The 22876-nt window shown below is 43.6% G+C and overlaps 1 protein-coding gene across 2 annotated transcripts in view; it reads left to right on the plus strand.

Moving 5' to 3' along the window:
• The first annotated feature begins 4807 nt into the window (after positions 1–4807).
• Positions 4808–22876, plus strand: part of LOC117366149 (phospholipase A and acyltransferase 2-like) — a 34255-nt gene continuing 16186 nt past the window's right edge. Inside the window, exons 1-3 of one of the 2 annotated variants that reach the window (XM_033957305.1) lie at positions 4808–5037; positions 5146–5277; positions 8485–8587. In XM_033957305.1, coding sequence (XP_033813196.1) covers positions 5266–5277; positions 8485–8587 — 115 coding nt within the window. In that variant the 5' untranslated portion in view covers positions 4808–5037; positions 5146–5265. The remainder of the gene's footprint in view (positions 5038–5145; positions 5278–8484; positions 8588–22876) is intronic. The other variant, XM_033957304.1, reaches the window with a different exon arrangement.

The following is a 22876-nucleotide window of genomic DNA, read 5'->3' on the forward strand; positions in this document are numbered from 1 at the left end:
AATCAAGGACTGCTTTATGGAGTAGCTGGTTCAGGAACCGACAAGAGGTGAAGCAATTCTAGTCCTAGTTTTTAATGGAGTACTTGAATTGTTGCAGGAGGTAATGGTGCTTGATAACAGTGATCAGATTTGATATAATGCCTGGAGTAAGTTCACACAGGAAATCTAATGCAATAGCATTTAACTTTGAAAAAGGAGACTATCAGGCTCATTTTCAAGAAAGACAGACATCCAAAAGACAGTATAAACTGGCACTTGGACATCTTACTAGACAAAACATCCAAGTGGGCATTTTCAACACTGACTTTCTGGATGTCTTTCTGGTTGTTTTGTTTCCAGTGCATCTAAATCTTAAGGGGACGTGTGTGTTAGAGACGTGTTTTGGGTGGGATTAGGGCAGGATTAGCACTTGGACATTTGGCAAGGATAATCAAACCTTTAAGGAAACAGTCTTAGATGTATGGAGCTGTTTCAAACACACATAAGGGTCAAAAAGGTGGCCAAACTAACAAGATGACCACTGGTGGGATTAAGGCATGACCTCCCCCCTTACTCCCCAGATGTCATCAACCCTTCCCACCACCAAAGATCTTAAAAACAGTATTGTCCAGCCTGTCCGAATGGCTTACCAACAGATGAGTGCGGCAGGGGAATCCTGAAAGCTGAGCCAGTTTTGTGGAGTCCTGCCAGCTCAGCTGAACCGGTAGAGTGAACCACGATTCCTCTCTCCCTTCCTCCTTCCCTCACACTCACTTCCCCAATATCCCCGACACCCCCAACATCCTGACACTCCCTGACATCACCCGACACCCCTCCGACATCACCCTGACATCCTCTGACATCACCTGACATCACTCCGACACCACCTTGACATTACCCAACATTCTCTGACACCCCCTGACATCACCTTGACATTACCTGACACCCCTATACCTTCCGATTGAAAAATCAGCAGGAGGGAAGCCCACTCCCTCCTGCCTATAGGGCTGTCTCGTCAGAATGACAAGCCTTCCCTCTCCCAATGCATCTTGGAGAGACATCTTGGGATGCAGTGGGAGGGGCCTAAGGCCCTGATGGAATCAAAATGGAAAGCCAGCCATTTTGAGGGGCGGGCTCGAGACCGGCAGAGCCTATAGTAATTTTGCAAGAGAGAAAGCCCCTGCGGCTTCTGACTTCATCATTGCCAGCTGGTTAAGTGGGACTAGGACCGGGACTGAAGGCAGGGCTGATCGCAATTCAGATGCACCGCTTACTCCTCACTCCTCCTCCTCCTGGCAGCTGGCAAACAGCATGGATAACTGTTGCGACCGCTACTAGGAGGAATCAGCTGCCTGCCTCACATGTCGGACCCACAGCCAGAGCTCCAAGTAGGTAGTGGCAAAATGGCAAGTGGAAAATGCAAAGGGTGATGGGGAAAGATCTTGGATGGAGGTAGATGGAGAGAAGGAGAGATGGTACTGGAGGAAAGAGGGGAAAGGATATGCTGGATGTTCGGAGAAGGATTATAGTAGGCTAGAATGACAGTTGGAGGTTAGCTTCTGTAAAATGAGATTTTATTTTTTTTTTGCCTCCATCTCTCTTGTGCTGCAGATTGTGTGTTCATGGATATACTGTCTGGGCACTACAGGTGGTGGGTTTAGAAAGTAAACAGGAGAGCCAGGTAGGTTAGTGATTAGTTTCCACACAGCACATGGGGAATCCGTCTTTTATCCAGACCCCTATTCAGATCGCCAATGGCCATAAAATAAATACTGGGCCATGGATCGCATGAGAAGCCAGCCACCACCACCCGCAGCTTTCACCAGAAAAACAATTGCAGCATAGGAGCTGGTCAGAAGGGAGGGACAAGGTCATGTTGGGATGCCAGAGGGAGGGAGCACAAACTTTGGACAAATGATGAAGGAAGGAGGACGCATGAGCCATATGATTGAAGAATGGAGGGAGTGAGGGGGGAGGGAACAGTAAGGGAGAATTGGGTGTCTGAGAGAAGGAAAGAGATGGTGCACATAGAGAGATGAAGAAAGAGGAGAACTGTTGGGCAGAGAGGAGGGAGGAGGGAGAGAAATTTATTGGACATGGTGGTGGGAGAGGAGTGAGGTAGAGATGCATGGGTGCGGAGAGGAGGGGGAGAAGATGCTGGGCCAAGGAAGCCTCATGGACTATTTTTGTTGGATTTTTTAAAGTACAGAGGGGGAGGGTATTAAAAGAAGTGCTAGATTGGGTGTGGGGGGAGAGCTTTTGGGGCCAGAAACAGAGGACAGAGAATGAAATGGTGGGCAATAGTCTGAAGGGAGAGAAGTTGGACCTGGGTGGTGTTGAGGAAGAGGGAAAGAGAGACTTGAAGGGAGAATTGTTGGGAAGAGAAAGGGATAAATTGTATACCTAGGGGGGGAGGCAGGCAGGCAGGGGGGGAGATGGGGTAGGGGCAGTTGGGAAGAAAAAGGGAGCGAAGTTGGATCTAGGGATGGAAGGGAGATAGGGAGAAATTTTAGGCCTGTGGATGGAAGGCAGAGAGATGCAGCATCTCTCTTTTTCCCCCTCTATTTCATTGTTCAACATCAAGGGGGGAGGGAAGAAGAAAAACAGAAAAGAGAGGGAGCAAAATGTTGGACCATGGGGATAGTGGAGGAGAGATGGACCCATGGGAGGGCAGGAGAGAAGAGAGCTGGGATAAGAAAGGGGATGGAAAGAAAGGGACAGGGAGTTAAAGCCTGACCATTGGAGAGAAGGAGGGGGATTCTGAAAGTAGTGAGCTATGTGGATGAGGTCAAAAGGGAGATGACAAGATGAGCGAGAGAGCAGTGAGTACAGTGGTAGAAATGTGGTAATGGGGAGTAGATAGCAGGAAATAGGAGGCTGGGAAAGGAGTGAGATGGGAAATGAGAGAGATGGCGAATTGAGAGGTAGCTGAACATTTAAAAAGAAGGGTGAGAAAGAAGGCAAGATTTGAGTAGATAGAGGCGAAAAAGAAAAGAAAAAGTTAAGAAAGCTGAAAGGGAAAAATCAATATGTTGGAGACAAGCATAAGGAGTAAATGGAACAAGAGAGAAGAGGAGAAAAAAATGGACAGCAGACACTGGAAAGAGAATTAGTTGAATATGGACAAAAAGCAGAAAGAGAAACTGGGACCAAGATGATGGAAAAAGAAAATATCCAGACAACAAGGTAGAAAAAATTGTTTTATTTTGAATCTATTAACTGGAATATGTTAGCTTTGGGATATGTGCATCAGAATTATTTTTATATTCAGTGGCGTAGTCATATACAGCTGATTTACGGGAGGGACTGGAGCCCAAAATTAGTGGATGGGCACCAAAGTTTCTCCCCGCTTGAGTGCAATTTACAAATACTAGAGCTATTGGGGATTCCCAAGCCCTGCCACCTGAAGACATCTTCCTCCAGTCTGGCAACCCCAAATTCCAAGCTTTGCAGCCAATGGCAACATCCTCAAGCTGCCACTGCTCTCATGCATGCATGAAAGCCAAGGTGGTGGTGGGGGGAGGGGGCAGGGAAGAGGGAAGGCAGCAGCTCTGCAATATTGCTACCAGCTGCAGAACTTGGGAAGGTGGAGGGGGAGGAGGTGGCCGTCAGTTGGTGAGGCTTGGGGATCCCTACTAGCTACAGCAGGGGAGATGTTCATTTTGAGGGAGCCTAAGCTCCAAGTGGGAGGCCCAAAAAAGCAGTACTATTTACCCTGACTGAACGATCCTCCACGTGCACCGCTGAGAGCTGATGCAGCATCCCCGCTCTGATGAGGCTCACCTCTGAAGAGGTAATCGTAGCTGTAACAGAAGTGAATGGGAAAACCAGGAGCATGCATCCCTGCTCATCAGAGTGGGGATGCGGAAGCCTGTAGCTGCTCCTATTGTCAGCGGTGCACGTGGAGGATCACTCAGTCAGGGTATTACTACTTTTTTGGGTTCCTCTCCACAGTGTCCCTTTAATGAAGGTTTATTATTAGATACATACATCTTCTATATTAGTGACTGCAAATTTGGGACCTGCTCAGTCTTTTTTTTGCTCATCGGCTAGTGTTTGTGTTTGTGCGGTCCCAGAATTTTTTTTTCATCCAATGCGGCCCAGGGAAGCCAAAAGGTTGGACACTCCTGCTGTAAATAGAAGCAGATAAAGATGCAGCTGCAGCAAAATAAATGGAGGAAAACTGAAAAGAAAAGGTTAAAGTCAGAGATGGATATAGGAGAGGAAGTGAAGGAGAGAAGAGGCAGATATGAAGACCCTGAAAGAAAATTAAGAAAAGAGAAGAAAGCAGAAACTGGAAACTGGGATATAAGCATGAATAAAACAGCCAGACAACAAAGGTAGAAAAAAATAATTTTATTTTTAATTTCATGAACAGAAAGTACAGTTTTACTGTCAATTTACACTGCTTTCTTTTTATTTTTAAAAATGTAGAGTGCAGTTTTTCTTTCTCTGGTGTTGAACTGCAAATGTTTTCTTGAGGTTTAAAGTTTGATTTTTGTCTACATTTATTTAAGTTTGTGGTGGCTTGTAGTTGTTTTCCTACATAGGGGCCTTGTGAATATGTTAGCTTTGGGATATATGTATCACAGATATTTGTATTATGTTTAGTGACTTAAGATATAGCTGATGGGGAGGGAAGGTGAGCAGTCTTTATAGATTGGCTCATCATGATAACCCAAATTTCTAACCTCATTTATATTTGAGTCAATCTTTTTCCCCCTTTTTGGAGGGAAAAAAAGGATACCTCGGTTTATTTTTGGATCAGTTTATATTCGAGTATATACGGTAATTTTTCCATACAAAGAATTTCCCTTGGACAAGTTCTCCATTTACCAACTAAAAATAGTCCAGGCTGCTTCCACGCACAAGTAATTTCATATTGCAAAGATTCTAGACAAGACTACATTTTCCAGAGACATATGAAAGAGTTAACTATTAGCCTATGACTAAACAGAAACCGAAAGATGTCAGTGACTAAGAAACAGAAAACACAACAAAGCGGATCTCATTGCAATCCGAACTCTACATGACAGCCAGAGGATGCCTCCTGTCACAGTAAGCATTTGTGGGAGTTTATAACAGTTCTTTTTATATTTTGTGACTATGAGATCACCTAATCAGGACTCGAATGATACTGTCATGTCTCATATTCTCTCTCTTCAGTCTTCTTTTCCTGTTTCTGAGACCAGATAAATTCTGTTTGTTACAAAGAGATCTTTTTTTGGAAGGAGGAAAGGAGGGAACATACCCACCTAACTCAACCCCACCCACCCCAAAGTAAAAATGGTGTTACAGGTTTGTACAAAAAATGTGGCCCTGTCTTGGCCTGGAAAATTAAATAAACAGTGTTCAGTTAAACAATTGTTTTGCTGTACTTTTCCATGTATATGAGGGGCTGCTGAAAAGATCTCAGCCCATCCATGACGAGAACGATGTGGAGGCCAAGAAACTTACAAGTTATTCCACACATTTCTTGACACTTTTCATTTTAATGGTATAAAATGAAATGAAAAATGTCAAGAAAAATGATATATTTATGGTTATTTGTATGGATATGTTATCACACTTATTATAAGTTTAAAAATTAATAAAGATTTATAAAAAAGAAAAAAAAAAAGAAAAATGTGAACTATCTTGTAAGTTTCATGGCTCCACATCATTCTCTTCTTCTTGGTTGGGCTGAGAACTTTTAAGTGGCCTCTCGAAGAAGATATACAGAGTCTGGGTACAGACAAAGTATGTTCTAAATACTGGACAGAGCCAGCTCCATATACAGAGAATATGGCTTACAGAATACCAAAGATCATTATTACACATGCATATGTTAGTTAATGGATGACTAGAAGTTTTATGGCTTCCTTGGGTTTATTCCCCTTTCCCCCCAGATAAGGCTATCTGCTGGTCAATGCTAATTATGGTGACAGGTCAAAAGCGCGCACCAACAAAGGCGTGCCTGAGCACAAGGTGGAAGCCCGCACCGAAGAAAAACAGTGTTTTAAGGGGCTCCGACGGTGTGTGTGTGGGGAAACCCCCCCACACACTTTACTTAATACAGATCGCGCCGGCGTTGTGGGGGGTTTGGGGGGTTGTAACCCCCCACATTATACTGAAAATGCCACTTTTTCCCTAAAAAACAGGGGAAAAGTTAAGTTTCCAGAATAATGAGGGGGGTTACAACCCCACAAACCCCCCACAACGCCTATAAGTGACTTATGGTTTTCTTCCCTTCTTAAAGGTTACAATGTCAAGGAACAGTATAGCCTGTTTTTTTCTACGTCAGTGTAATGTGCATTGTGCACAGCAAATTATTTATAGTGCAAATTATCTCATAGGTTAGGTATGCATCTATTCCTGTACTAATTACGAATAGATATATATTTCTGGTATAAAAATGATTCTATTTCCACACCCCTATGGATCTGTGTAAGGACTGGATCACAAGTTTGCAGAAGATTTTTCCAGAAGTTGGTGCACATAAAATCCTTGAGCAAAAGATCTTTCCCAAGCCAGTTCACTGCCCCATCCTTCCACTAGGGGTCTGATGCAGAAAGCCACTGCAAGTCAAAGCACACATACGGGTTACCAAGGAGAATATGCACACATTGCTGACTGTACAATGCAGAAAGGGGTTGAGCATGGGAATTAGCATAAGGCTGCCAACTGGATCCAGATTCGCAGGACAAGGTTAATCCATTGCATGCAGGGACTTGTAGTTCTGATTTTCCCATTGCATTCCCAAATAGTGGAATCATCTTTGTACCATCAGAAAATACAAAGAAATAATAGCGTTTAAACAAAATAACACCTCCAGCTTCACTAGGACTTGGGCTCCTCTTGTTTAAAAGTCAACTTCACCTGACTCCTTATATCTCTGAACTAAACTGACCAGATACTTGTCGATGGTCGGTATATCAAACTGTAAATAAACTTGGAAACTTCTTTGCAGCTTAACAATGTATTGATATTGTTTTTTTACTTTTATAATTTTGTTGTATATTTCTTGAAAACGTTCAATAAAATGTTGATACTAAAAAAAAAGAAAAAGAAAAGCAAGACTACAGCTCCCAGCATGCACTGGGGAAACCCAGGACTGCTTTCTAGATCCCACTGGCAGCCTTAAGTTAACTCATATGGAATACATGGCCACACACTACATTAAAATGAATAGTACCAAGAGAAGTGGGTTCAATTTCCACTACAGCTCCTTGTCACTGAAACCTCCATTGCCCCAGGCCAATAGCACGCTAGACTTCAAAACACGATGGGACAAGCAGATGGGGTTGCTTCAGAGGTATAATAGAGGATAGTTTCTCGAGGGTGGGAGGGATCTTGATTGGGCAGACTTGTTGGGCCGCCGGCCCTTTTCTGCCGTCATATTCTATGTTTCTATGTCTTTGGCAGGTATCCCCCAATTAGCCCACTTGATATGTTCATGTCTGGATGTCCTCTGCACATGTGCGGATGCCGACATGATGATGTCACATGCATGCATACACGTGCATGATGTCATCGCACCAACATCCATGCTTGCGCAGAGGACATCTAGAAACAGAGACACGTGGTTTGTGTGGAGGCAGGGCTGAGGGCATAGTGGGGTGGGGCAGGGCTGGGGCAGAACAGGGCAGGGCCAGGTGGACTCAGCACTGTTGCAATGTCTAACTGCAGTCTCATGGTACTGCAGCCTCTCTTGCCTGCTTAAAACATAGAATATAGACCCCCTAGATGTTTATTGGATAAATACTGAAAAATCTCACTTTTGCTTGCACTTTTTTCACCTTTCTTTTTGCTTTTCTTGTATCCTCCCTTGGATTGTGTACATATTTTCTCCAGTGATGACTTCTAAACAGTGACATAGCTATGGGTGGGCCTGGGTAGACACGGGTCCATCAATTTTTGTTCCCTGTCTGGCCCCCAAAACAGTTCAGCCCTTGCTGATATCACTTCCTGTTTTCTTTCTGGTGGGAGGGCAAAGTGAGGCCTGTGAGGCTTGCACAGGCAGTAGAAGTACATTGTTGCTGCTGCCAGTAAAAGTGCTGAGGTAGAGCAAGGAGGGGGGTTCATATATGAAATAAGTTGCCTGTCTGTGGGGTTGTGGGGGGGGGGAATGGAGAAAAGAGCTTCAGGATAATGTTGGTGGTGGTTGGAAGGCCCTCCATTTTAACTCTGGCAACACTGGGATCATAAATTAGGCTCATAAATCTATAAATTTATAAGCATAGAGGCTAATAGTCAACAGGAGATCCCTAGATATTTTATAACTGCTGCTGAAAATCCAGAGAAAGCACTGCAGCACTATCCAGTTCATGCCAAGGTGATCTGGGGGGTAGAGCCAAAAGTAACTGTGGCGCTGCTGTTATTCAACTGTCTTTACCAAATGATACTCGCCATGTTAAGTCTAAGCATGAAAGAGTTGAGTTAATGTGTACAGTCAGAGGTGGATAGGGAAGAGGAAGGGGACACCCTGCCAGATCTGTAAGAATAACAGAAACTTCTGCCTTTCAGAAAGAACCTGAACTTGGCGACCTCATTGAAATTTTCCGACGTGGCTATCAGCACTGGGCAATTTATGTAGGAGATGGCTATGTGATCCACCTGGCCCCTCCAAGTAAGGATAAGAGATGGGTAACAGAACATGATTGCTCTATAATAAATTCTGAATTGCAGGATCAAGGTATCTGGAATAGGTACGAAGTGGATGCCATTTAAATACACACAGGTGAATGACTTGGGGGATCAGATCTTTAAGAGGGGAGGTGTTGTTCAAAGTACTTAAGTAAGAACATAAGAATTGCCGCTGCTGGGTCAGACCAGTGGTCCATCATGCCCAGCAGTCCGCTCACGTGGCGGCCCTCTGGTCAAAGACCAGCGCCATAACTGGGACTAGCCCTACCAGCGTACGCTCTTGTTCACCAGGAACTTGTCTAACTTTGTCTTGAATCCCTGGAGGGTGTTTTCTCCTATGACAGACTCCAGAAGAGCATTCCCGTTTTCTACCACTCTCTGGGTGAAGAAGAACTTCCTTACGTTTGTATGGAATCTATCCTCTTTCAATTTTAAAGAGTGCCCTCTCGTTCTCCCTACCTTGGAGAGGGTAAACAAACTGTCCTTATCTACTAAGTCTATCCCCTTCAGTACCTTGAATGTTTCGATCATGTCCCCTCTCAATCTCCTCTGTTCGAGGGAGAAGAGGCCCAGTTTCCCTAATCTTTCGCAGCATGGCAGCTCCTCCAACCCCTTAACCATCTTAGTTGCTCTTCTCTGCACCCTGGACCCTGAAGAACAGTGAAGAGCAATGAACAGTGAAGAACACATTAAAAATTTACTTAAGTACAAGTAAAAAAAGTTACTGCCTAATATAATATTTTTTGAGTAAAAAGTAAAAGTATCATAACCAATAAATGCAACTATTTTTATTTATTCTTTATTTAATAATTTTTTCTGATACAGCAATCTCACAATCTTAATAAACTAATAGAAATAATGCAAATTATCCATCCTACTATTAAAGGAATCCTACTTCACTGCAGCACATAATCATCATTGAATATGATTCAAAGTCTTAATATATTAATAAAAAAAAATAATTCAACTTATTTATCTACTATTACAACAAACCTATCCCCTACCTACCCCCCCACCCCCACCCCTCCCATGAGACCTGGATCCCCAATCTATCAAAATAAAACAATATATCTTTCTTTAGATTTCTTTTTCTATTTGAATATAACTCTCCCATATATCATTAAACTTTGCCCATTGATTTGTTAATAGGCCGATAATCTAAATTTCTCACAGACTATTCCCTGGTATTCCCTCATATCTTTTAATGTAGGTATGTCCTGCATACGCCATTGCTGAGCCAATGTCGATCTTGTAGCTATAAATGCCAAGTCCAAAAGTTTAGATTGAGAGGATATTAAACCCTCTATTTTTATTCCCAATAGTGCCCTTTCAGCATTCAATTTAAGTGGAGTTTGAATTAATCTGCTCACATAATCAAATTCTTGTTCCCAAAACCTCTGTACCCTCTGACATTCCCACCACATATGAAAGAATGTACCTCTTCTGCCACATCTTTTCCAGCAAGTAGCATCACTCTGCTTAATACATTTGCTAATTAAAACCGGAGTAATATACCAATGTGTTAAAAGTTTAATAGCATCTCCACTAAAGTAGCAGCTGTAGCTATCTGGAAAAGATGTGATACAATTATCCCCCATTCGTCTATGGACCATTCTTTCCCCAGATCTTTTTCACATGCTTTCATGTATGATGTTTTGATTGCTTTACCTTCATTTATAATTTTATATAACCAAGAAATACACCCTTTTGCTAGTAGTTCCCCTAGTCCTTTTTCAAATTCAGATTTCTTTAAAACTCCATTATTCTTTGCCTTATATATCAATATATAATTTTTTATCTGTAAATAAGGGAAAAGATCTCTCCCTTCTAATTGGTATTGCCCTTGTATGTCTGTAAAAGCTTTTACCTCCCCTTCTTCAATTAGTTGACCAAAGCATCTTAGCATCCTCTATATTCCATCTCTAAAAGACTTCTATTATACTCGCAAAACAAATTTCGCTATAACCGCCCCTACATTATGGAACTCACTACCACAATACCTCCGCGACGAACAACAATTAGCCAAATTCAAGACCAATCTAAAGACTTTCTTATTTCGGGACGCTTTTAATCAAACCTAAATTTTTATTTTTTTTTCCTTTTTTCCTTTTTCTCTTTTTCTTTCTCTCATCAGGCAAGCATCCATCATTTTCACTCTTCCCCTTCCCTTCGTTCAATCCCCCCCCACTTTTCCCATCTCATCTATACAATGTAACTTTTTCCCTTTCCGCCCCTATTGCCCTCACACTCCAGTACGTCAAGTCTTTGTCATTTACGTTTAATTTTAGACACCTTTATGCACATGTTACTACATTTAAACTCTTTATTAATTTTATTGTTAACCGGCCAGACAATTGTTTGATGGTCGGGATATTAAAAACTAATAAACTTGGAACTTGGAAACTTAGCCCTTTTGCCTCCCACTTCTTAAAAATTCCCTCCTCCCTACCTGGTATAAAATCTCGTGCAAACAATATAGGGGGAAAAAATACCTCTATCTCTACCTAAAATTTTTTTCCTCACACTTTTCCATATAGTTAAGAATGCAACTATTTTTAATGTACATATTTATCCCAACAATTGAATTTGCTTTTAGTAAGACTAATTTTGAAAGTGACTGTCTTATGCAAATGTGCTTGTGAGTCATTATTAAACGTATACAACTAAAAAGGTGTTCAGTTACTGCACTGTCAGAAAATGGATTGCTCAGTCTGAGTACAAAGTCCCTTCAAACCTAGCCTGATGTCTTTTGACTGGGTTCTGCAGATATTGATCAAGGGAATCTCTGTGTAAAACACTTGACTTCTGTATAGCGGAAAATACTTTATCATCATCATTGTCTTCATCTAGATTAGAAACAGTGTGGTCTAATTCATCACTTGCATCTTCATCTTCATTATCATCATCATGCTGGCTTTCACAAAGTTGGAATCATAATCTGTTATTTTGATCACTAGTCTTTAAGCCCGTTACATTAACGGGTGCTAGAATAGATGTGTCTGTCTGTCTTTCTTTCTCTCTCTCTCCATGGCCACTTTCTGTCTGTCTGTCTGTCTGTCTTTCTTTCTGTCTCTCTCTCTCCTTGGCCACTGTCTGTCTTTCTGTCTATCTCTCTGGCATTCTTTCTGGCTGTGTCTCTCCCTGGCCCCCTGTCTGTCTGTCTTTCTTTATTTTTCTCTCTCTCTCTCTCTCCTTGGCTGCTTTCTGTCTGTCTTTCTTTTTGTCTCTCTCTCTCCTTGGCCACTTTCTGTCTGTCTGTCTTTTTTTCTGTCTCTGTCTCCTTGGCGTCTTTCTGTCTGTCTGTCTTTCTTTCTGTCTCTCTCTGTCTCCTTGGCCACTTTCTGTCTGTCTTTCTTTCTTTCTGGCATTCTTTCTGGCTGTGTCTCTCCCTGGCCCCCTGTCTGTCTGTTTTTCTTTATTTCTCTCTCTCTCTCCTTGGCCACTGTCTGTCTTTCTGTCTATCTTTCTGGCATTCTTTCTGGCTGTGTCTCTCCCTGGTCCCCTGTCTGTCTGTTTTTCTTTATTTCTCTCTCTCTCCTTGGCCGCTGTCTGTCTGTCTTTTTTTCTTTGTCTCTCTCTCTTTGGCCGCTGTCTGTCTGTCTGTCTGTCTCTCTGGCCCCCTGTCTGTTTGTCATTCTTTCTGTCTGTGTCTCTCCTTGGCCCCCCTTGTCTGTCTTTCTTTCTGTCTCTCTGTCTCTCTCCCTGGCCCCCTGCCTGCCTATCTCTCTCTGTTGTGCCATGCCTGCCTGTCTCTCCATGGCCCCCTTCTGTCTCCCCCCCTGAGCAAACCAAGATTGCTGCCTGCCCCCCAGTACACCCCTCCCCCCAAAGCAGCCCCCTTTCCCTCTCCCCCTCCACTTCCCTGTGCAGCAGTAGCAGCCAGACGCCTTGCAACACCTGCACCCTGTCCGCTTCGTCCAGGCCGAAGAACACCCTCCTGCCATTGCTCTCGGCGCCGCTCAAACCGCCGCACGCACTGCAAGCCGCCACATGCCACCCACCACCCGCAACGCAAATCGAACACGGCCATGGAAGCACACAGCACGGCTGCAGGGATCACGGCCTCCTAAGTGCACATGCACGCTTAGGGTTTTATTATAGAGGACTTTTAATTTGATTGCAAACTTGTTGAATATCTTCAAGAACTGAAGCAAGAATCAGTGTATGCTGTACGGTGACACTTATAACAGGGGAATCACTAGATGTGCTGTAAACCACAAATGTCCAACCTTGATTTTTGCCATGTCGGGTTTTCAGAATTTCTGCAATGAATATGCATGAAATCTATCTGCATATAATGGAGGCAGTACATGCAAATTGATCTCATGTGTATTCATTGCAGAAATCCTGAAAACCCAAATGGATTGTGACCCTTGAGGACAGAGGTTGGACACCCCTGTGCTAAACATTAATGCAATGTGTATCCTTAACTAGTGTTTGTGTTGAACAATGTCGCTCTCTTTCTGAGAGTCACATTTGCCACTTCTCCATTTGACTTCTGTTTTGATGTGAAGAAACAGAAGTTCTATATCACCACCACCTTTCCAAAATGTAGCCTTCAGAGCTATACACAGACTAGCATTACATGGTTTACAAGTGCAGATTCCATTTTTTAAAAAAATACTTTGAATGATGCAGACATTTTCTGATAATCTAAGGCTGAAGCAGCAAATTGTTGAGTCCCCACAAGATGTGAAAGCAAGACAGCAGCAGAAACATGACTTCCAGGTTGCACACAACAAAATAAAATAAGCTTTGCCTTGTCACCCATTCCTTCATCAGGTCATACTCACTTAGGAGTGACAGTAAACAAAGCAAAGTTATTGTCACTTTGATCCAAATCAATGGCACAGCTGCCTGAAACACCCATGACAACGTCCTTACCATTGGAAACAAAACCAGTTAACAAGACTGAAAATGATGTGGCTTAGGGCCGAACTGATGGTACATCTATGGAAATCCCTTAACATTTGAAACAGAACCGGTTAACAAGCTTTCAGTCAATGATGGCTTGGGCTGAAGTGTGCGTAGAGCAGGGGTGTCAAGTCCCTCCTCGAGGGCCCCAATCCAGTTGGGTTGTCAGGATTTCCCCAATGAATATGCATGAGATCTATTAGCATACAATGAAAGCAGTGCATTCAAATAGATCTCATGCATATTCAATGGGGAAATCCTGACAACCCGACTGGATTGCAGCCCTTGAGGAGGGACTTTGACATCCCTGGTGTAGAGCTACGAGCTTTCTGGAAATGCTCATTTAAACTGAAATCCCATCTTCTTCTCCTTTTTTTATAAAATGCTCAGTGATATCATCTTAGAATTTTGTTTAAATCTTTATTGATTTTCAAACTTTGATAGTGCAATACAATTGGTAAATCATAAATACTGCATAGAACGCACTAATAACTATAGAATTATTACATTAAACAGTCATTTACTTCCATCCTTATCTTAATTATTAATATATATAATGTGATTTCAATATTATAATTAAATAATTTAACTCCTCCACGTACATTTCCCTCCCCCCACCCATCCACCCTCCCTGGATGTGTAAAGAAATCTAATGAAAAGGGAAGAAACATGATCTTTACTGTAATGCAACAAAAGTAGTCAATGGACTCCATACATCATTAAAGGACTTACTAGTCCCCAAACATTCCGCCATCATTCTTTCATACTTACATGTGGTACACACATTTACCCACCAAAAAGTGTAATTAATCCTGTCATGGTTCATCATAGAGTTTTGTATTTGATTTTAAAGTCACGAGTAGCTCTTTTTACCAAGATGAATGGGCAGCTTTACCATATGAGAAATAAAAGGACCTCATTCACAACCATTAGAAGAGACTACAAGCTGTCATTGATGCAAAAGGGAACTAAAGAGTAGGCAAAATTTTGAACAGAATCATTTTATTAATACCTTTATTGCTATGGTTTGTTTAATGATTGTGCTATTCTGTGATGCATGATGGTTTAATCTGAAGCACAGGTAAAATGAGTGGAACTAGGACAGAGATCAAAGTCAAGCATTGCTTTCATTAAAAATAGAGTTACACGTTAATCACAGTTAATGCCATGATTGTTGTGTTAATTATTAATTGTGATTTAAAAATTTACCTCCCACATGGTAGCGGATTTTAGTGCCAGCCAGCACACTGAATGCTCCGCGCTGCTCCCGACGCTCATAGGAACTCTATGAGAGTTAGGAGCAGCGTAGAGTATTCATCATGCCGGCTGGCGCTAAAAAACGCTATTGCGATTTTGTGAAAGGGGGAATTAATCATGATTAATAATTAATTGTGTGCCTGCCTGCCTCCCTCTCCTCCCCTTCACAATTGATTCGGCATCTCCCCCCCCCCCCCCCCAGCTCAATGCCTCCTCCTGCACCCAGTTTACCTCTTAAGTCAGGTCTGCGTCTGCACTAGGCCTTTCCTTCTGACCTGGTCCACCTCTTGAGGCCTGAGCCCCCTGCAGAGCTGCAGTATCTGTTCAATAGATGATACCTGAAGCCCCATCAACTACAAAAATCTGAGCCTGAACCTCCCCTTTTGTCCTCATACTGCCTCAGAAGTGGAGAAGTCAGTAGCATGCCTCTAGTCACCGACGCTTACACTCCCCAAGCATGCTCAGTTTGTACTTGAACTGAGCATGCTTGGGGAGTGCCGGCACTGATGCCTGGAGGCACCCCGATTACTTCTTTGGTATTAAGGCAGCATAAGGAGGTAGCTTTGGCAGTAGATTTCTTTGATTGGTGAGGCATCAGCATCCTCACCAGCAAAGGTATGATGCCTAATGTGAAGAGGAGGGAGAGGAAATGCATAGTCCCCTTGTCCCCTCCTGTGCTCACCCAATGGATTGCAGACGGTGCCCGTGACTAAGCGCAAAGTCAATATTTGTAATCATACAATTAATTGTGAATAAAAATTTTAATTAAAATGCAGCCCTAATTAAAAAGAAATATATTTTGGCCAATCACTCATATTTTCCACAAATGGTACGCATCTTAGAGAAATTCTGCCAGGGGTATGTAAACTTATTAGCCCAAATGTAGCTTCTGAGCCTGCTCAAACTATAAGGGATTCAGGAGCTGCCCCGAAGGCACAGTTGACTCCACTCACTATCTATTCCAATGACTCTGATAGTAACCATAATAATAATCTTTTTTCTCCCTCTGCATCCTCACCTCTCGCTCTCCTCACTATCCCCTTTCTGGTTGCTCCCCACCCTCTCTATCATAACACCAATGATAAAAAATAAGCCAATTTTTCTGAATCTCCTCTGTACCCCTTCCCAATCCCAACAATTTATCTATCCATGTTCTTTCTATCCCTTGTCACCCCCATCCATGCCATCTATCAGTGATTCCACTGATGACCTTCAACAGTTAAAAAAAACCAAAGATATTTTTCCTGTTATCTCATTCCTTTTTTTTTTTTTTGTCCCAGACCCCACCAGTACAAGAAAAAGGTATTTTTCCTGTCACCCATCCTGTTCTGCCTCCACTTTCATTAAAACAGATTGCTTGTTTTTAGATGTGTAAACAGAGTGTGTGGCGTCAAAATAAGCTCCCAGAGTGCACTGCTGTGGGCTGAGCCCCCCTTGCTCCTGGCTGGTCCTCTTATGTGTGGGAGATAGCAGATTCCTTGTTAGCTAGCACAAAGACATAGGGAAAGCATTGTTCCCACTAGTTAAACCTTTGAATTTTACTAGCAAAAATACAGCTTAGTGAGAGAAAATGGAGCACAGTATTATCACATCACAAAGTATGTGATATACATTCTCAGCTTGCTCTAACTTTAGGAAGTGCTGGTTGAGGTGTAGATTCTATGGAAGGAGAAATCCTTGGGAACAGCTGAACTGTAAGTTTGTTTATTTCTTTATTTTAATTTTGATATTAAAGAAACTTGTTCAAGAAAACACAGCATCCAGCCTGGTAATATTATAGGACAGATTTAAAGAGTTTACCTGTCTGGGATCCTCTGGAGAAGCCAGCTCAGATCTCTTCTTTTTTGCCCTCAGCCCTCCACCAATACAAAAAATATATTGTCAAGTCGCCCTATCCCTTCTTTATTTTTGCCACAAAAGGCATTTTCTCCCCAGACTGTAACCATCCTGAGGGAACTATATAGTTTAAAAGATGAAGAACTTATGTGCATGAAAGAGGAGCAGGACATGGGTGTGATGGTATGTAATGATCTTAAAAGATGATGGGAAAAGCCAGAAGGATGCTTGGGTGCTTAGGGAGAGGAATGGCCAGTAGGAAAAAGGAGGTATTGATGCCCCTGTATAAGACTGATGAGACCTCATTTAGAATATTTACAATTTTGGAGACCGCACCTTCAAAAAGATATAAACAGGATGGAGTCGGTCCAGAGAAAGACGACTAAGATGGTTGGATGTCTACATCTTAAGGTTTATGGGAACAGACTTAAAGATCTCAAAGTGTATACTTTGGAGGAAAGGCAGGAGAGGGGATATATGATAGCAATAATAATAATAACAGCTTATATACTGCATGACCGTGAAGTTCTATGCGGTTTACAAAGATTAAAGATGGTACAAACTGAATGAACTTAACAGAGGTGAAAGATAGAGGTTAACAATTCAAGGGAACCGGTATTGAAAAGAAAGATTGTGCGGATCAGTTGTCTAGATACTTCAGGAACAGATATGTTTTTAGGCATTTCCTAAATTCCCCATAAGTGGAAGGCGTGAGCAATTGTTCTAGATCTTTACTCCATAATGCTGCTTGGTGTGAGAGAAGGTATTGGTGGTGTCTTTTGAGCTTACATCCTCTAACTGGGGGGGAAACGAAGTTCAAATGTGTGCTTCTCTTATGTTTGTTGGCTGAGAAGGAAAAAAGGTCAGTTATGTAATTAGGGGCTAGGCCATATAGTGCTTTAAAGTAGAAACCTGTGAACTTAAACTTTATGCGTGCCTCCATCGGCAGCCAGTGCAGCTGTCGGTAGTAAGGTGTCACGTGGTCGAACTTCCTCAGCCCGAAAATCAGTTTGACCGCTGCATTCTGTATTAGTTTTAATCGTCGCATATTCTTTTGGGAAATTGCTACATAGGCGATGTTACAGTAATCAAGTTGACTCAGTACAAGGAATTGTACCAGAATTCTAAATGCTGACATATCAAAATATGCTCTAATGGATCAAAGTTTCCATACAGTGAAGAAACCCTTCCTGATCAAGGAGTCCACTTGGTCTTTCATGGTTAGGCATTTATCTAGTGTTACACCCAATACCTTCATAGTAGTCTGAATAGGATAACTAATTTTATTGATGCATAGTGGTATTTTGTTGTCAAACGGATGTGGCGAGGCTACAAAATATTTGTTTTTTCTGAGTTGAGTTTCAGTTTGAATTCAGTCATCCATTGCTCCATCAAATTTAGTGCTTCTGATGCTTTGGGAGTTACTTCCGAGAGAGAGTTAGCAAATGGGATGATGATCGTAAAGTCATCTGCATAACTGAATAATTTTATCCCCAGCTGGGTCAATTGCGCACCTAGTGAGGACATGTAGATATTGAAAAGCAATGGGGATAGTGGTGACCTCTGTGGTACGCCGGATGAATTGCTCCATGAGTCAGAGAGATCATAATTGAAACGTACTTGATAAGTACGGGACATGAGGAAGCCTCGAAACCAGTTCAATTTGCTTTTCATTTGCTGTAAGGCTGCGGCGTGACGGCGATTTGATAGAAACAGCATTTCAAGTGGCTTACATAAGTTTTTACACCTTTTTATACACCCAAAGACTTCCAAGACTCCTGATGCAGGCCGGGAGGCCGAAACATGTACATGTCGGGTCATTGAGTTACTTTGGATGAATAAAGATATTGGATCAATCAGATGAGTTGAAAGACACTTTCTCCTGACTCCCCTACATACCTGCTCCATGGCCTGACCACTCTAATTTAATCTTTGGGCAGCAACAAAGTGAAACTGATGTCACTGGCATGCCCTGGAAGCAGAGAATGACACAGGGAAAAAAATTTGTCCCCGTCTCCGCCCTGTCCCCGTGAGCTTGGTCTCCGTCTCGTCCCCGCGAGCTCAGTCCCCGTCCCGTCCCCATGAGCTCGGTCCCCATCTCGTACCCGCAAATCATCTGATCCCATCCACACAAACCATCTCCCTTCTGTGTTCCTATTTTCTCCATTTCTAATATACTCCCTCCTGTGTCCGGCATTACCCCCCCTGTGTCCATATACCATCCCCTTGTATCTCCCCTTTATGTCTCTGCCCCTATGCCCCATGCATATAATTTTCCCCCATATATCCCCCTTATTTCTAATATACTCCCTTCTGTGTCCGGCATTGCCCCCCCCCCCCCCGTGTCCATATACCATCCCCATGTATCTCCCCTTTATGTATCTGTCCCTATGCACCAATGCACATAATTCCCCCCCCCCCCATGTATCTCTGCTTTATGTCTCTGTCCCTATGCCCCCATGTACATAATTTCCCCTGTGTTTCTGTTACCTTCCTGTGTCCAGATTTTTCCTATCTTCCTCTTCCACACCAATATGTCTCTCTCCTCTCCAACCCCATCTAGCTTCTTTCCTTCTTTCTCCCCCCACTTCCAGCATCTGGCTCACCTGCCTGTCCTTCTCTCCTTTCTCTTTCCTACTCCTCGGCCAGTTTTGCTTTGGTTTCCTTTTTCCCCCCAAGCTCTATGGGAAACTAATATATATATTTTTAAAAAGGTTCATTTCAGCTGGGTCCTCTGTCCCCAGCAGCAGTCCCCTCCCTCCCTTTCGCCCGCTGCGGTCCATGCATCTCCTTCCCTCCCTTGACTTTACCTTCACTGGTGATCTTTCTCTTAACAAGCAGCCGGAGCATTTCCTGAAGTCGCATGCGGCTGGCTGGCCTGAAACTTCTCCTCTGCTCTGACACAACTTCCTGTTTTCAGTTGCGTTAGAGGAGAAGTTTCAAGCAGCCAGCCAGCTGCACGCGACTTCAGGAAATGCTCCGGCTGCTTGTTAAGAGGAAAATCGCTAGTGAAGGTAAAGGCAAGGGAGGGAGGGAGATGCTCGGATTGGATTTTAAAGTATTACATGTGCATTCCCTCAATTAACTGCGGGGACAAGGCCATTCACTGCTCCTCAGGGTGGTGAATGGCCTTGTCCCTGTACCCGCAGCGACCAGGTTTTTTTTATCCCCATTTCAGCGGGCTACCCACGGCTAGCCATGGGTAACAGTCACCATGTCATTCTCTACCTGGAAGCTGCCTCTCTTCAGGTTCTGCCTAGGCAGGAACAGGAAGTCACTGCAGAGATGCAGCTTCCAGGGCAGGTTGGTAGCAGCAGGTTCATCTTGTTGATGCTACTGCTGCCCAAAGATTAGATTATAGTGGCTGGGCCTGGGGAGGAGTTAGGTGAAGGAGTCGGGAGCTAGAAAAGTCCTGAAGGGAAATAGCATCAGAGGTCAGAGGAGGGGGGAGGGAAGGGGAATAGAGAAACAGCATGGATGACAGGAGAGAAGGATTTAGGGAGGCTGGAGAAACAGCATGGAGGGAGGGAGGGATGGTGGGAAGCTGGAGAAACTGCATAGAGGAAGGCTGGAGAAAGCATGGAGGGAGGGAAGGAGGGCTGGAGAAGCAATATGGAAAGGACAGAGTGTGGGAGAAAAAGCATGGAGTAAGGTAGTGCTGGATGGGAGGGGGAGAGATAGAAACAGCAGGATAGGAGGTTGGAAAGACAGAGAGGGACACCCGCGGGGATTGGGTTGGAGTTTGTGAAGGTACCTTTTAGGATAAGGCCCTCCTTTAGTAGTGCAGAGACTTGAGCCAGAGACTGAAGAGATTTAAAAAGGCTTTTATTAAACAAGCATATATGCTGGACTTCTGGGCAGAACTGGCTGCATAAACAGAAGACCCTGAGGATCTCGGGCACAAAAGTTATATAGTGTCCTAACCAGTTCAAACCAGTCTAATCAGCTCTGACCAAAAGGTAACAGCAGAGAGAAAAACAAAACCATAAATCCATCCTATAATCTATACAGCAGCATCCTGTTGCCTCCTAGCCTTGCCTGGTACAAGACAGATATATAGAACAGGCCTGCATGCATACGTGATTTCTCAGAGCAGTAAAATGGAGTCACAAGTTTGTTCTTTGTACTAATTATGACCCATTGATCTAAAAGGAATTTCTTCATCTACACTGTGACCCAGCTATGTCAGCTAGCTAGGGATCCTTCATTCCCAACTTTCTGTGTGCTAGCTGACTAGCTGGGTTATGGGAGGTCAGGGCCATCTGTATCAGAGGTGGGGACTGGGTGATAGGAGGAAAGGGCCAGGACTAGGGCGGTGGTACTTTTGTCAATCGTAGTCCTAATAGTACGGTTAAGGGTTTTCAATAAACATGGTAACAGGCAAGGAAGAACACAAAATATGACAGAGAATACCAGGAAAATTATGGTGAGGGCTTTAAAGAGTCCCGGTTTGGAGGCCCAATCAGTCAGTGAGTTAAGTCCAAACATATCAGCAGAAAAACCCTTCCAAGTCTGGACAGGAACGTGAGCTAATCTGGTTTTATCTATGACCTCTTCAACCACAAATCCTTCATCATCTAGTTGTAGACAGCAGTTGGAAAGATTGAATTTGCCACATACCCCTCCTTCAGCGGCCAATAGATAATCTAAGGCCAGTCGGTTCTGATAGATGGCGGTACGCATCATAGTGTTCGCTTTGGCCAGGGCTCCCAGGGCCCTAGCTGTTTCATTGGTGATAACTTCTAAAACCGCCTGCAGTCGTATGAGGCGGTTAAGCATGTAGATTGGGGTCCGGTACCCAAACATACCATCATCAGCCCAAGTAGCAGGACCGTAGACAGCAATGATGCGCTCCGGGGGCCAAGTGTCATCCCATTTACCGATTTCCAAACTTCTTTCAGGACGGGCCCGTTGATCGAATACTGGGACAGCCAGATGTTCTCCTTCGGATAACGGGAGGAGGAAGAAGGCTGGTTTGATAGTGCCCAGAACACAAGTGCCAGTCCAATTTGAGGGTAGAGTGGGGTATGCCGTTTTCCCACAGATCCAGTAGTATCCTTCCGGTGCAGCCCAAGGGGCAGAAGCAGGCAGGTTGAGGTAGACATTTAATGTGGTAGCATTGCCAGTAGTATTCCATCGTCTGGGTATTTTTAACTTAGGATCTCCGGTCCAATAAGTCCAACCGGGCTGAGAGGTGCTGTTTTTAGTCCATAAGGATTGGCACTGCAGGTGTCCAACACGAGTGGTAAAGGATGGTCCGAGACGCTGTATGCAGTGTTTTGCCAGAATGGAGTTTTTCAGGGGCCAGCTGGGTGCCCCTGCAGACATAACAGTTTGTCAGATTTAAGGTGGCTCCTATGGTTTCAGCGAACTGTATGAAAAGGTTGCGAGTGGTGGCAGAGGGCACAAAGTCTTGTTGGTCTAGTTTCATATGTTCATAAAAGTCAGGAAACACAATGCTGTGTTGTTCAGGGATCCGGTGTCTCTCAACGAGTTTGATGTGTAAGACAGTACCAGGGTCTGTGCCCTTACCGTATATCTGTAGGCCCACAAGATAGCGAGCTTTCCGGAGGCTATCATCGAGGTTCCATTTAAACGGCTGTAGGATAGTGAAATTAAGTGGATTACAGTTCTGGAGGCCACAGTCAGAGGTAGTCACCCATTTTGGATAATATGGCTCGGGTGGTAGGCAGTCGGGTCATACCCCAAGTAGCCCAGGATACACATCTCCAGTAGTTACAGTAGTAGTGTTCGGAAGACCCTTCACAGTGGGACGGCTTCTGTCCCGCCAGGCACATGTATTTATCGTTGTGCATATATTCCCTCCTCCATGCCAGGGCACCACAACGTCCAAGGAAGGTGGGGTTTTGGTCCATGGCATGGCAAGCATCAAAGAGGACTGAGGCCGGGACATAGGGATTAGTGACCAGGGTTTGTTGAATCAGGGGGCCCTGATCCCAGACTGACCTGACCTCTATCCAAGTATCCCTATTAGTTGCTTTGGGGTCAAAACAGATCTGTGAGTCTCCATTATTACATATAGAATATTCAACCTTGTTATATATACATACAGGGGTCACTAGTTGACCCTTACACTCATAATTAGTTAACATTTTCCGTTTTGCCCCCATTGTCCACTAGTGCCACACAAGGGGCACACCCAGGCGTGGGAGGGGTAGGGGACATGGACAATGTTGGCAAGACGCAAATCACAAGCAGTATATACACAACAGAGTTCATATTAAATATCTTGACAGATCTCTGG

Source organism: Geotrypetes seraphini, chromosome 8 (genome assembly GCF_902459505.1).
Source record: "Geotrypetes seraphini chromosome 8, aGeoSer1.1, whole genome shotgun sequence".
Lineage (NCBI taxonomy): Eukaryota > Metazoa > Chordata > Amphibia > Gymnophiona > Dermophiidae > Geotrypetes > Geotrypetes seraphini.